The sequence below is a fragment of the Phocoena sinus genome, chromosome 11 (genome assembly GCF_008692025.1).
Source record: "Phocoena sinus isolate mPhoSin1 chromosome 11, mPhoSin1.pri, whole genome shotgun sequence".
Taxonomy (NCBI): Eukaryota; Metazoa; Chordata; class Mammalia; order Artiodactyla; family Phocoenidae; genus Phocoena; species Phocoena sinus.
The window spans coordinates 82479600-82495512 of NC_045773.1; the positions used below are offsets into that span (position 1 = coordinate 82479600).

At 41.4% G+C, this 15913-nt stretch overlaps 1 protein-coding gene across 2 annotated transcripts; it reads right to left on the minus strand.

Moving 5' to 3' along the window:
- Positions 1–57: 57 nt before the first annotated feature.
- ZNF391 (zinc finger protein 391) lies at positions 58–13656 on the minus strand. 2 transcript variants are annotated; one of them, XM_032649287.1, is made up of 3 exons: positions 13591–13656; positions 7297–7408; positions 58–6516 (listed from the first exon to the last, which is right to left on the minus strand). In XM_032649287.1, exon 3 carries the CDS (start codon positions 6436–6438, stop codon positions 5362–5364), a length of 1077 nt encoding a protein of 358 aa, XP_032505178.1. In that variant the 5' UTR covers positions 6439–6516; positions 7297–7408; positions 13591–13656; the 3' UTR covers positions 58–5361. The 2 variants fall into 2 exon arrangements, with proteins under 2 accessions (XP_032505178.1, XP_032505179.1); XM_032649288.1 differs by having other exon boundaries at positions 7297–7405; positions 13591–13622.
- Between the last annotated feature and the right edge of the window lie 2257 nt (positions 13657–15913).

The following is a 15913-nucleotide window of genomic DNA, read 5'->3' on the forward strand; positions in this document are numbered from 1 at the left end:
AAAACTATAAGCCAGATGCCAAAGTCATGTACATAGGAGATCAGGAGGAGACTAAGATGCAGGAGAGCATGAAGGTAAAAGGAGCGCTCTGTAAAGAGTTGAGACTTACTTTAGTTTCAGAGGTACTGTGAAAAAACTAGTCAGAAGATGGGTCCCAGGAAAAGGAATCAGTCAGCATCACAGAGATGACAATGGAAGTGAAAATTCTTCATTTGGGCAGTGGTCAAAGGATGACTTGAACATGAGGTTGGAAGGAATTAGCTGGCCACACTGCTCCAAGAGGAATGCTGGTATACATTTTAAAAAATTATTACAGAAAATTTCAAATAGACACAAAATAGAAAAGTGAACTTCAGTGTATTCTTCACCCAGATTAAACAATAATCAACATTTGCCAGTCTTGTTTAGCAATCCCTCCCTGACTCCCCTTTTATTTATTCCTGGAATACTTTAAAGTTAGACCCAGACATCATTTGTCTCGTCAGTATGTATCTTTTAGCCAGTAGGACTTTTTCTTCCTTTTAAACATAACCATAATATCATTATCACAACTAATAAAATTAACAGTAATTTTTTTTTTAACAGTAATTTTTAAAGTTGTTTTGACAACAGCAGACTGAAGCATTTGTTAGGGGTTCTAAATAAAATCACTGGTGTTTAGGAAGCCTGAAAAGAAATGCTTATACAGGGACAGGATTAGTTCTTTGACAGTACCATTAAAAATTATTTTGGAAAATATTAACATGGGGAAATTTCAAGATGAATGTATATAGTAAATCCTTTGTTACGTACAAACTATAACTTTTTGTTATGTATAAACGTGTACACACAATCCATATCTAGCATATGCAGATACACAGATAGAAGAAGAAGAAAAAAAGTCTGAAAGAACATTTACTAATATGTCCAGGGATTATCTGAGTGATGGGACCAGTGTTTATTTTTTGCTTTTCATCCCTTTATGCTTTTCAGCGTGTGTGCCTGTGTGTGTGTGTGTGTGTGTGTGTGTGTGTGTGTGTGTGTGTCAGGGTGAGGGGTTGGGCGGCAGGGAGAATGTTGAGGAAGGATCGTGGCCTCTTTAACGGAGCTGAATTAATATTTAGCGAAGAAAGTGACTCATCTTCAATCTCACAGTCCACAAATCAGAAAAGCGGATTAATACATAGTAGGCACGGAAAACACATGTTAAATGAATAAAATCTAACAGAAAAGGGTGGAAGCTTCACTCTGATTTATCAATTTTTTAGAAAAAGAAGTGTCAGAGATTCAGGCTAGGAGACCATCCAGAAACGAGGCCCAGTGGTATCGCCACATCACGTTGCGTGGCACCGCCCACCCCGACAGCCTTTGAATCTTCAGCAGAAAGTCGATAAGGTTTTCAGTGAGGATGGGAATTGGTCCTAAGACTTCTGGGAAATGGAGTCTGGGCGCTGTGACGACTGCGAGTCTCCGAGGTTTCTGGGAATTGTAGTTCTCAGATGTAGGATCAGCTCCGGCCGATCTTGCTTCAGAGCGCCCCCGGGGAAGCGGGAAGATGGCGTCTGGGGTGGTCGCGGGGCCCCATCCGGTGGTTCTAGGAGTGGCCATCGCAGCCTTGATGAGGGGAACTGGAGCACACAACGGTCACCATAAAATTCCGGGAGCACAGCCAAAGCGCAGAGCTCTGAGGCTCTTACCCCCGCGGTGGTCTTCGCACTCACGTGCCTCCTTCCCTACCCGGGTTCCCGAGGAATGGCCTAGGCGTCCGGACGTGCGAGGACAGGGACGGCAGCTGGCCTCCGCTGGAGCCACCTGCAGGGCTCGCAGAAGAGGGCCCACGCTGAGCGCCTAGATGTGGGCTCCGTGCAAGGACGGAGATTATTTTGAAGACATTGTTCAGTGTGAGCCCAGTCACAGTGCTTTTGGCTGCATTGGAAAACCCTCTGTTTCTCCTTAGAATAAAGCTCCCCACTCCAGATTGCTCTTATCTTCTGACCCAATTTCCCCACCAGAAATCCCAAAAGTTTTTGGTTCCAAATCGACTTTAAAGATGCAAGTTAATCATATCAGGCGTTCAGCTTTTTAATGTTTTGTATTCATGGCTAACTGCTGAGTGTGTATCAGAAATTCCTCCCTCCATACCCTAGGTAGCTTACAGGAAAGTTAACAACAGCAATTAAGGAAGTGCTGGTCTCTCTTCTTCCTTGCCCGTATCTAGTCACCAGTTTCATAGGATCCTTACTTTATACTGTCACCTCATCTGACCACTGCTCTTTTCCACAATACCACTATTCTAATACTTCAGCTTCTCACCTAGTTTCTGCATGCTGTCTCTCTCATTTCCAAACCACCTTGTCTCCTCTACCAAATTAATCTTCTCCCCGAAACAAAATTTGTATTACCATGATCAAAAACCTCCTGTAATTCCCTCATTGCCTAAATGATTAAATCCACACACAAGCTAGTACTCAGGGCAGCCACTGTCTAGTTATCCAATTCCAAATAAACTTTCTTATTTTTATTTCACTGAACTCCCTGCCACAGACAGTCCAGTTCATCTATTGGAACAAACAGAGCATTTTCCTACCTCTATACCTTTACTTACACAGTTCTTTCTTTCCCAGATCTTGCCAGGGCCCAGCTTAAGAGATCCAGTAGTGGGGTCAAATCCTGATCCTTGGGTAAGCTATTTAACATGTGTAAATTTCAGTTTCTTCATCCCATAATGTGGTAAGTTAAGAGACTCAAAAAGAGCTTTTCTTCTGGCACCCAGTAATTACTTGATTATCTCTACCCTCTGCTCCTTCTAACCCCACTCCACCCCAAGAAGAATCTTTATATTTGCCTTTCTGAGACTTCTACTATGAACTAAATATTTATTCACTGGAAAACATACTATATGCTAGGTGTTGTAGAGAACACATAATTTAATTTTAATTTTTTGTTATCAAGCACATTGTATAATTACATGAAGGCCAGTGGAGAAATTCATCTTAACTCTATTAGGCTTTCCTTGAAGAATGGACATTTTCTCCCCTTCCAAATACAATGTAAGCAAATGACCATCTCACTTTCATACCTGAATAACTATCTGGCATACCATAATTTGTCATGATCTTGATCTTCTAGGCATTTTCTTCTTTAATACCGATTTGTATTTTTTCAGTTTTGTATTTTATCATATCTTGTAAGCCGCCTTGAGTCATTTTTGACACACAATAGAGTTATAATAAAATAGATGACAATTGTCTGTGATGGCAGAAGAAATATCTTCTTCTTTGACTGTGATCCTAGTTTTCCATTCTGTGGAGTTACAGACCCTTTAGGGATGAAATGAAAGACTACAGGCAGGAATAGAATCATAACAATTAGCATTTATATGTCAGGTACTGTTTTCATCATTTTATATGAATAAACCCACATACTCCTTAAAACAGTCTCATGAAGTGGAAAGCCAAGAGGCCAGCATCCCAGGAGCTCTGAAGGAGTCAGTCCCAAGGCTTAATGTATATAATTCAAGGTAGGACAAAAAGGACAAAAATCTTTATGAGGTAATCTCACCATTCAAAAGAGTAAAGTGACTGCATTATTAAATTAAACCCTCCTGATTTAGATTAAAACTACAATCCAGGCCTGCATTGTACTATGTATTAGATGGGGCTTCTAAGAGATTTAAGACAATTTCTAACTTCAAAAAAGTTCATGGAAAAAAGCACATGACAGAACCAGAGAACAGAATAAGAAAGTATGTAATACAGGAGAATAAGGCAAACCATCACTGTAAAGGACTTCTAAGGGGGTGGTGCTGAAATTATCACAGAGGAGGCAGGACCTGACCAGGGCCTTTTATAAAGTATGCATAGATTTCTGGAGATACAGGGAGGAAAGCAGGGTATGTAAAAGGGTGCCACGGAATAGTGTGAAGCGGAGCCAAGTGTGAAGAGAAAGGGTGTCATAGAGACAAAGGACAGGGCTGCCCAGTTGTACTGGGGAGTAATGGAAAATAAGTAAATAGATCCAACTGTGCAAGGTCTTCAAGTTAAAGTACTTTGAACTTTTTCCTTGGGACAATGGGAAACTGTGGATTCTTTCTGAACCAAGTGGTAGTTTAGTCAGGCAGCTATATAAAGACAGGGAGACAAGAGCAGCAACAATGTGTTTACTCTGGTAATCTAGGCCCAAACTACTGAGGACTTGGCAGCAGCAGTAGGAATAGAGAGAAAGAAATCAATTATCAAGACATTTCAAATAAATCCTAGCAGACTGATTACCCAGGATAGATAAAGAGGAATCAGTAAGCAATAATTTTGGGGCATTTAGTGACTGCTCAGCACTGTGTGATGTTTTATAGGGATCTAAAACAAGATTTCTGTTTTCAAGAAGCTTACAATCTAATTGAATAACATGAAGTACTATAAGCCAATAAAATGAAATTATTCTGGTCCAACTCTTGCCCAAGTCACAGAGCTGATCATTGTTAATCAGAGAAGTGCTGGGAGGTAGGAAAAGTGTGGATCAGCACAGAATAATGGATCCCAGAAGCTCACGTTTTAAGGCATAGGAGTGGCCAAAAGTACCAATTCTGCAAATGTCAAGTAGGAAGAGGACTGAGAAAAAGGCACTGAGTTTGTCTTTGACAGATCAACTTAACAAGGCTGGTGAGAGTCAGAACCAGATAGTATATGTTTCTTGAAGTCTGTAAACAAAAGAAAAGTTTTTAAAATAGGACAGCAATTTTTTAAAAGATAATGGAGGAACTAAGATTTTTAGGACCTTCTTGGTAAGGATAAGATAAAATAACACTGGGATTAGTTAGGCACATTAGAACTACGGGCTATACTTTGAGGAAATTATGCTATAGCAAAAAAGGTAAGGGAGGAAGGAAGAGAAAAATTTGTCCATATAATTCGAGACTGAATTTTTTATCCCCAAACTGGTGGGAATTTTTTGTCCTAATCTGAAGCCAGCTCCTTCTCTTCTGCCACTGGAGCCAGCAAGCATGAAAATACACACACATGGGATTTCCTCTTTTAAGTGAAGGAGCTGATGTGGTTGGGAAAGAGAGGGTTCACTGGTTGTTCAGGGATCCAAGCTCCATGGAATAGATAAGGTGAGGAACTGCAAGGTGTTAGGTAGCTGTATATTCTAAGATTGGAGCCCTCCAGAATATTAGAGTGAATATGTTAGGTTTTAAAATTCATCCCCTTGTTGGATTGATCACTCATTTGAGCATTTAGTTTACAAAAAGGAAGGAAGGCTAGCTTGAAACTGGCTTAGCCCTAGCTAGTAGGAAGGAAAATTCAAACAAGTATATATGTTTCTTTTCAGCTGTGGGAGGTTATGCTGTGTGCTCTTGTGCTAACATTAAGGAAAGCACAGATACTACTCTTTAGTGTGAAGTTGCTGATGTCTGATGAGAGATGAACTCTGACTGAAGGCTTTTCCACAGTTATTGCACTTGTAAGGCTTCTCTCCGGTATGAGTTCTCTGGTGAATAATAAGGGAGGAGCTCCGACTGAAACCCTTTCCACACTCTCTACACTCGTGGGGCTTTTCTCCAGTGTGTATTCTCTGATGTTCAACAAGGGATGAGCTCCGACTGAATACCTTCCCACAGTCACTGCACTCATAGGGGTTCTCCCCAGTGTGTGTTCTCTGATGTTCAATAAGAGATGAGATCCAACTGAAAGCTTTTCCACATTCACTGCATTCATAGGGATTCTCTCCAGTGTGTATTCGTTGATGCTGAATTATGGTTGAATGGTCACTGAAGGCTTTCCCACATTCATTACATTTGTAAGGTTTTTCTTGAGTATGAGTTCGCTGATGCTGACTAAGGTTAGTGCTTCGGCTAAAGGCTTTTCCACATTCACTACATTCATATGGTTTTTCTCCAGTATGGATCCTCTGATGTAGACTAAGGTGTGTACTCCGGCTAAAAGCTTTTCCACATTCACTGCATTCATAAGGTTTCTCTCCGGTGTGAGTTCTTTGATGTTCAATAAGGTGTGTACTTCGGCTAAAAGTTTTACCACATTCATTGCATACAAAAGGCTTTTCTCCACCATGAATTCTACTGTGGACAATAAGGTCTGATTGGTAACTAAAGACTTTATCACATTCATTGCATTTACAAGGTTTCCTTTGCGGAAAGAGTTTTTGGTGTTTAATTAAGCCTGAATTATCTTTGGAGTTTTTCCTAGATATGGGGGACATAGCTCCCTTTGGAATTTTCTGCCGTGTATTAAGCTTTGAGTTTAGACTAAATTCACTGGATTCAGGGCCTCTCTCCCTAGTGAAAATTTCCTTGAGTGTCATTGACACTTTTCTGATTGCTGTTTTCTCAAAAGAAGATTTCTTCTGTGGAGGACATTTTGTCTGCCTTGATAACTGGCCCTCACTTTTACAGGCTTCTTCATTCATAGGAAGTTGGGCAGTATTCCTTCGGAGACTTTCCATTGCTGACCCTGGAAACTCTAGTTCTTCAGAAATAGCCTGATTGGTGTTGATGCTTTGGTTCAGTTCAAATATCCCTATCTGAAAGACATTTAAAGTGCAAATGTCACCTGTGTCTAGTGTGGAGAGCAAGGAAAATAAACCAACAGGAAAAAAAGACAAGTAATTTGCAATTCATGCACACTAGCAACTTTATATGGGCAGAAACTTAAAAGGGACAATGAAAGAGAAGTGAACAAGGCCAGAAGTGATAATAGAGTTTTCACAGTGGATGCACAGAGACATCAAGAAATACAGGTAGGGGCTTGGTTAAATGCTGAGCCCCCAAAATGGACATGAGCAGATATACCAATTGATGAGCAGAGAACAAGGGATTAGAAAGTAAAATGAGCTATTAGCTATTGTAGCCAATTAGTTATGGTAAATGAGAGACAGGAAAGGGATGAGAAAAGTAAAGACTCTCAAATGTAGAAAACATAACCACCACCACCCTGCCAAAATGCAAAAAGTGAGGAAGACTCTATCAAGCTTGTATGCAACCATTTTCTTGGCAAAGAGAGAAAACAGAATTTCAGAAATGCTAACTATTACCCTGCTATCCCCATTTGATCTCCCTTTGATCCCCCAACCCTTCTTCCAGCTAGTTTAGGTACTCTTCTAAACAAGTCTACAACCACAGACTTCAGAGGATTAACAGAGCTCATCATAACAGATCTTAACTTAGAGTTCATCAAGGCCACCTTGCTTATTTGACAGATAGAAAACAGAGTAACTTAAGCCACCCAGCAAATTGCAAGAGCTTAGACTAGAACTCACGTCTCCGAAATTTCAAATTAGTGGCCTTTTCATGATACTACTCACCTAGACAGATATTTTTGGTCACTCCCCTCTTCAGCTCCCTGAAGATCCAGTGTCTACAGTTGTTCTTTCTCCAACTGGGTGATCATGTCCAATTCACATGCTGGGATCCCTGCTGATTGTAAATGATTTAACACAAGGCTATTGGTGCTGGAGACACAGGGCTATTGAGAGCTCAACACTAATGCTTTGATCTATAGAAAAGATAGTGTGTGGGGATTCCCTGGCGGTCCAGTGGTTAGGACTCCACGCTTTCACTGCCGAGGGCCTAGGTTCAATCCCTGGTCGGGGAACTAAGATGCCACAAGCCACACGATGCGGCCAAAAAAAAAAACCCCAAACAAACAAACAAAAACCATAGTGTGCATTTTTAGAGGCTGTGGCAGGAGGGGCTGCAGAAAATGGGTATCTGAAAGTTCTGGGCTAAAACTGGTTCCAAAAGAAAGGTTATACACATACCCATCAGAATCACTTATGGAACTTGTTACTCTAGATACTGGGCATTACTTCAGACCTAGTTAAGTACAATGAGGCCCAGGCATTTGCAGTTATTAAGTTCGTATGACTGGACAAGTTGAATTGTCCAAAATGAACCTTAGAAACACTCTCTAGGTTGCCTGAAAAATGTGTTCACTGGGACCAGCCTTCCTACCAAACATTCTTCTCACAGCCAGAGGGTCTAAAACATAAACTCAGCTTCTTTTAGGACAGGTGACTTCTTCCTTCTGCTGGAAGGGCCAACACTGCCCAAGGATCTCAAGGTTTCCAGGTATTAGGCAGCTAGCTTTCCCAGACGATTCCTTTAAAAAGTTGGCACCCCACATTCAGACTGTACCAAGCAGTCTGTTTATCTCCCCACTCACGAGGTTGTTCTAACACTTGCCTTATAATGAGGAAGAGCAGCAAAGGCCCTCTCCTAGAATACTGACCTAAACTCGTGCACAGCAGAGCATCCTGGCTCTGGCAACCTTTCTGTTGGTAAAATGGGGAGGATATGGGAATCTGTGCCTACTCTTCCAGCCCTTCTCTGGACTCTATGTTTTCCCACTGAAGTTTTTTCTTTAACCCATTTTCTTGTAAATTCACTCAGAGCCCTTGGGCATGACAGTAGGCAACAAATTGTATAATAGTTCCCCTAATGTTTCTGCTCACAGCACAATTTAAGATCCACTAGGTTAAGAGTTGATCTGGTTTCACAAGTCTTGCCTTTCTCAGAGACTGGGAACCTCCCACATGTGGAAATGAATCCTGGAGGATGTTCACGAAGAAGCCATCCATGGAGAACCTCAAGAGCAACATGACGATGCTGTCTGTGTCCAGCTTTGCCAAGAACATGCCTTTCAACTGAAAGCAGGGAATGCAAAGCTCTACCACTAGGTTGACTGAGAAGTCAGAATTTCTAATTTATTTAGGACCTTGCAATAAAATCCAGTTGCATACTTTTTGGCGCTAACAATCCTTAGTAGGCATTTGTCTTACTGCTTAGGTTGGCTAGCCTACATCCTTGCAGCCCAGATCCTTAAGTTACTCCCTCATTATTCTGTTGGCAGTTCACTGTACTTCTCTCCTCTATTACAGTAATCCTCAAGGCAGCAATATCACCTCCTAGGGAGAGTTTTGGGAATTTGTGAGGGTTTGTGTGTGTGGTTTTATTGTTTTGTTTTGTTTTGGTTTTGGTTTTGTTGTCATGTTGATTGGATGGGGCTATTAGAATTTAGTGAGGGCCAGGGATTCCTGTAAAACAAAGAATGTCCCTTATCCTGCCAGACTTTCAAAAGAGTTGTTAATGGTTACCTGAGACTGGAACTACTTTACAAATAAATACAAAGTATTTTGCACAACTTTGCTATGTATTGGAAAATCAAGGAAATATACTTCTTTTTCTTTGAATGATATTCGAAATTGTTCGCCATTTTAGGAAAATCAAGCCACTCATGATATTAGATTCACAAATACGACATTCACATATCCATCTGCATTTGTAGCTGTTGTATTCACATAATTCTATGAATAGGTACAAGTGTCTATTTCATCCAATCATTTACATGCTGAAAAACTATTATTCTATTATAAATTACTTTCCTTTTCTTTCTCCTTTATATTACAGTTAAAGTAATGTAGTGATATTCTGGAAATTATATCTATAGGTAGTTAATATTATCTATAAATTTTATTTCAAGATAGTAAAGGGGATGGTAGGTTTGAAAGGTAGAAAATTACTTCTCTAGTGCAATAGAACTAAAGTATTAACAGTTACACAATAGATAAATAGTGACTGTCTCAGGCCGTAAATTGCAAAGCCTCTAAAGTCTTAAAGCAAAAGTCCTTGTCCCCAACAGAAGTCCTTGAAGATCTGAGAACACCCAGACTGCCATAAAGGTGACATAGGAGCAGTGGGAATTTTGTACATAGTGGAATATTATTACATTATTACATATTACATTCCATCTTGGAGAAGAGATATTGTTGAGAAGAGATTTTGTTCAGGTTTTTGGAGACAAAGGGAAACCAGGAAGATCTGAAATGTGAAGATCTTTATAAACTGACTCACTAGAACCATTAAAACATAGGACATCTAAAAGTAGGCAGGATCTCCTGAACAGAGAGAGAACTAGGACAGAGTTCAAAGGAGAGAGCCAATTTGAAGTTGAGGGTTTACTCTCATGCTTATTAATACCTTGATGATTGGTAAAATATGGCAATTTGATATAAGATAATTATAATTTAATGTGTATATAGTGTGCAGTACAAGAGTCCCAAGATGTAGTTGTTTTTGCATTTCAAATAAGCTCATGACATGTGTAACTGTATTATGCATTATGTGTTTGTATATGTGACACCTATGACAGACACACAAAAACCACATTGGAAAAAGTTTCTACATTAAAAAAAAGAAGAACCCAACTGTGAAAGGAACGTGAGTTGGAGGTGCAGCCTCTGGAAAGGCCTGTTTTTGGTCTTTTCTCTTGGGTCTGCCTATTCTAAGCATTTTATGAATACGGACTCATTTTTGTCTCACAACAATGAGAGGGTTACTATTATTATTTCCACAATACAAATGAAGAATTTGAGGTACAGAAAGGATAAGTAATTTAGCCCAAGTCCAAGTGATAAATCCTGGACTCAAACTCACTACACTACATCATACTTACTTCTTCTCAACAAGCAGGGAAAAAACACTTGAGTCATGCTTTCCATTCATATGGCCTCTAAAGGGCCAAGAAACTAAACCACTGATCCCAGGACACCAGCATGACCTTGACACAAGAGTGACTGACTACCTCTGAGAGATGACTATCCTGAGAGGCTGCAATAAGTCCCAACTACACTAAAAGCCCTATCTGGGTAAACTAAGGATTAAATTTCCTGGCTTCCACTAAAGTGCCACCACAAAGCAAGTGGCATCCTTGGCATAAATCAGTGAAACACCAGATAGAGGCCCCGTGGTATAAATGATTACTTGGTATTACATTTACCAAGTAATCTGGATTTTGATCATAGCTCTGTTGGTAGCTAAATAAAAACCAAGGAAAAATAACCAGTCTGGTTTTATGTATCCTCATCTGTAAAAGGAAGATGTTGGACTTGATTAGTCCAGAGCTGTCTGATTCCTGGAATTTAATTTTAGATTCCAAACTCTGAGGCACAGACCCATCTGCCTAGACTAAGGGGATAAGACTAGAACGAACAGACTCTTTTTCAAATCCCCAGAGACATGTGAGAGCCTAAGGTCCATGTTTCAGAGGAAACTGTTTGAGAAAGAGGCCAATTGCCTAATGCTGAAATAGAGCAAGGGGGTGCTGAGGAGGACATCAAAAGCAGTCAGCAGGCAACCAGGGACTAATCCCATACTGGGCAAAATTTGCCACACTCACCTAAGAAGGGACACTCTCTGAAAAGAGAAATACATGTGTCTCCATTTGGCGAGATGGCACAAACTTCCAGAAAAGAAGGAAGAATCCTTAACATATATGGTATACGATCTTATAGTGAGATAGAAAGTTGCCTTTCCCTCTTCCACCTCCTCTTCGTTTTCTTTCTGGTCAAGGGCAAACCTGGGGATAACACGGGCTTCCCTGGCGGTGCAGTGGTTGAGAGTCCGCCTGCTGATGCAGGGGACACGGGTTCGTGCCCCAGTCCGGGAAGATCCCACATGCCGCGGAGCGGCTAAGCCCGTGAGCCATGGCCGTTGAGCCTGCGCATCCGGAGCCTGTGTTCCGCAACGGGAGAGGCCACAACAGTGAGAGGCCCACAAACCCCAAAAAAAAAAAAAAAAAAAAAAAATCTGGGGATAACAGGTCTTATCCTAAGGTATCCAGAGTCACTGGTCTAGTAATGCCCACACTGGGCCAGGTGAATGCAACCCTAGGTATTAAGAGGTAAAACAAATGTCCCAAAGTAACCCCACCTCCTCCCAGACACAAAGAAAATGACAGTAGCCATTTATGTCTGGGTTTAAGTCCCTAGTTCTTTAATGAGAAAAGGTAAAGGGAATTGGTCTGGGCTGAGTCCAAACTCTCTCTAAACTCTCTAGGTGTTCCGAGGCATATAATCCAGTCTGCTTATCGATTTCCTCACATGGGATGTGAGTTCAAAGGGAGTAGGCAGTAGTCCCTTACTTCCTCCTGAGAGTCAAAACAGAAGGCAGATGATACTGCTCCACCACAGGGCTGTGCATCTCTGGGCAAGCCACTCACCTTTTTGAAAGGCTGGTCCCACACTATAAAATGGCATCACTAGTACTCGCTTGTCTTTTCTCACAAAGCTTCTGTGAATGCTACACGTTATAAATGGCAAAGCTTACTATAAAGAATATCATCTATGATATAAGGAGATATTACTGCTGTGCTTACCTCAAATGAATTAGTTTTTAAATTGTGATAGTATACCTTTAGGGAAAGATGCTCTCAGAGGATTTGTGCTGCTGTTCTAGAGTGTAGACAGATGCATTGTTTTTCCTGGCTTTGGAGGATGCACATGAAATGGGGAAGGCAGAGCTGGTGGATATGACAAAGTTGTCAGGAGGAGCCCCCAGATATATTTCAGAGAGGCTAGGAGGTCTCTGTCTCCACAAGGTTAGGACAATACCCTTATCCAGGTTTCATACAAGGGGTTCCTCCACCGTGATGTGGAATGTTGCCTCTCCTTTTCTCTTTTTCTCCTTTCTTCCTCATACTTTAGTTTTATCTGGATCACCTTACTGGTCTATAGATATTGTAACCTTACCAAATCATTATTCTCGAAAGTACAGTGGTCACAAAGTGCTGCAGCACCAGCAAAACCCATTCTCCTCTTTATATGACTAATTTTCCAGCCCTCACAGCCCTGACCCCCTCCTGTTACCCTAACCATCTGAAATTCTTTTGACCATGCCACTTTCTCTTATAATCAACTGCTGATCTTGGAATAATTTTCCCTTGTATATACTCTCTTGAATATTAAGAAATTATTCAGAAGGAAGCAGGTTCTGAAGGTTCTGGAATAGCTCTTCTTCTGGTGCTTTGCTTTCTGGTATCGGGCTGACTACTTCCTGGAGCCTTTGTGAATACACAAGAGTCAGCAGGAGGGCCTAGGCAGCCTCTGTTCAACTCTAAAACAGAGACAGTCAAGTCTCCAGGCTTACCAAAAGATGGTCTTCAGACAACAGTGTCCTTGAAGATTGGTTCAAAGTCACAACAAATTCACAGAATTGGATATACAGCATTTGTCAATACCCCTAACAACATCTACTATACTGAAGTACAACCGTCATCATCAGAACCATAAAATAAATACTACTACTCTCAAGCTCTGTAACTTTAAGGTACTTCATCTCTGTGTGCCTCAATTTTAAAATCTGTAACATGAGGATAATAACCGTACATCTCATGGGGTTAACGCGAGGATTAAATGAGTTGACGCAGGTAAAAACTCTTAGAACAGTGCCTGGTACACGGTAAGCATCTGGGAAACACCCCGAGTACAGAAGCCCTTCCTCGCCCAGCTAGAGCGGAGCGGAATGAAACCCTGAGCTTTTCTATCTCCCAGGGGTTCACCGGAGAATACCACCTGCTGTCACTGCAGCTGAGGAACTAGGTTGTGCCCACCCGCAAGGCGAGCGCTGGGCGCCGCGCAGAGACACCGTGCCGCGTCCCAGCCGCGGAGGCACCTCTCGGCCGGATCTGAGGCCAGACCACCCTTGGACCTCTCGCCGGTCTCCCCCCGAGAGGGTTGAGTGTTTCCGCACAACCAATTCCTAGAGCCTCCAGGCCCACCCGTCCAGGCCCCGGGCCCCGGAGCCCTACGTGCCCCACTCACCGGCCGCCTCGGGGCGAGCGCCGGGACACACCCTGGGCCGGACCCACGCTTAGACGGAACCTTAGTACGCGGGGCTTGAGGAAGCCGGAAGGATTAACGGGAAACCCTTGCGTCGACCCACTGCTCCCGCGCTCACCAAGGTTCCCGAGGTCACAGACACTCTTCCACTCAGACCCTTGGTCGTGTCCTTGTCAGTATGTGGGGCCAGTCATTGCCTGATCAACGGCCCTGACCTAATTCTCCTGGAGCAGATGATCTGTTAGAGAACAGAGACGATGAGGAGAATGGGCAGCACACCAGAGGCCGTGGCTCTGCGCCTGCGCTGCAGAGTCCGGGACCGCCAGGTTGTTTCCCGGAGATTTTTGCAAAGCACTTTCCCTGGTGTGTATGACGCCGAGATTGAGAAATTGATGCTAGAGGCCTGAGAAAGTTGATGCTGGAGACCCTAGAAAGGTCCTGAAGATCTTAATACATTCTATGCAGTATAGTCCAAACCAGTGGTTTAGTTTTAAACAGCATACCCGCAGATCTGGTTAAAATGCAGATTCCCAGGCTTCGCACTCGTTGGTCAGAGGAAAGTCCCAGAAACACTGCGTTTTCAGGGGGCATCCCAGGTAATTCTAACACAGGTGGTCCTCAGACCATCTCTGGGGAAACAGGCTTTTTTGCACAGTCTAGATGCTTAGATGCAATTAAATGCAGGACACTTCCCAAATTCCATCAAGAGAAGTAAAGGTAAATAAAATCAGGATCCTATTCTGGTCATGAAGATTTTTACCTATGTTTTATCCTAAGAGTTTTATAGTTTTACTCTTAAATTTAGATCTTTGAATTATTTTTTTGTATTTGGTGTAAAGTAAGGGTACAACTTCATTATTTTGCATGTGGATATCCAGTTTTCCCAGTACCATTTGTTGGAAAAGACTGTTACTTCCCAATTATATGGTCTTAGCACTGGTTGAAAATCAGTTGATATATACGTGGAATTTGTTTTTTCTGGGCTTTCTTTTCTATTCCATTGGTCTAGACGTATATCCCTATTCCGGCACCACACTGTTGAGATTACCACTGTGTAGCTTTGTGATAAGTTTTGAAATTAGGAAGTATGAGTCTTCCAACTTGTTCCTTTTCAAAATTTGGTTTGGTTTTGAGGGTCCCTTGAGATTCCATATGAATTTTAGGATGGGTTTTTCTATTTCTGTAAAAAACGTTGGGATTTTGACAGGGAATACATCAAATCTGCTTTGAGTAGTATTGCCATCTTAATATTGTCTTTAATTCATAAACATGGTATGTCTTTCCATTTACTTAGGTCTTCTTTAATTTCTTTCAGCAATGTTTTGTACTTTTTGAAGTACAAATCTTTTGCCTCCTTGGCTAAATTTCTTCTTAGGTATTTTATTATTTTTGATGCTATTGCAGATGGAATTCTTTAATGAATAGAGCAACAAGATTAGTTTTTAAAAAATAGAGGATTTGAGCAACAATATAAACCAGTTAGACCTAACAAAATATACATATAGAACATTTCACCCAACAACAGAACACACATTCTTCTCAAGTGAACATGAAACATTCTCTAGGATAGAGCATATGTAAAACCACAATAAAAGCATTAATAATTTTTAAAAGATTAATATCATACAAAGAATATTTTCTGATCAAAATGGAATGAAACTAGAAATCAATAACAGAAGAAAAATTAGAAAATTCGTAACCATGTGGAAATTAAATAACATAGTCTTAAACAAAAAGAACATAAAAGAAATCACAAAGGAAATTAGAAAATAACTTGAGAAGAATGAAAACAAAAGCACAACACACCAAAGCTTATGGGGTGAAGCACTGTTTTTTAAAATCCCCTAAGGGTTGGGAAGCCATTTCAGCTCTTTGGAGTTAAAACTATGGCTGGACTCTGTACTGGCTCCTCAGCAACCAAAAGCAGTGATAAGCAATCAAAACATTAAACCCCAATGTTTAGAGTGCAAGGTCTTTATTGCCTACCACAGCACCAGAAAGCTACACCAGGAGCAAGGCCCATAGTCCCCACTGGCTGCCTGCCATAGTGCTAGGAGATGGGGGATGGTAGCCATTGTATGAAACAGTGAGATTCACCAAAATTTATCAATCTCTTCATCAATCTCTCTTCTGGACTCTGCAAGTGTTTGACTAGACCCCAGATTTCCAAAAGTGTTGCTTCACACAGTCCTGCGAGCTCAATAGTTGTTTCTATGGAGGGACTGAGTCCTGGACATTCCTACTCATCCCTCTTCCATGACATAACTGTCATTTCCTTTCACAAATCATGGAATGAAGAGTGAAA

Excerpts from the sequence above, each read along its gene's own strand:
- ZNF391 (XM_032649287.1), bottom strand. The coding sequence starts at position 6,438 with ATGGAAAGTCTCCGAAGGAATACTGCCCAACTTCCTATGAATGAAGAA.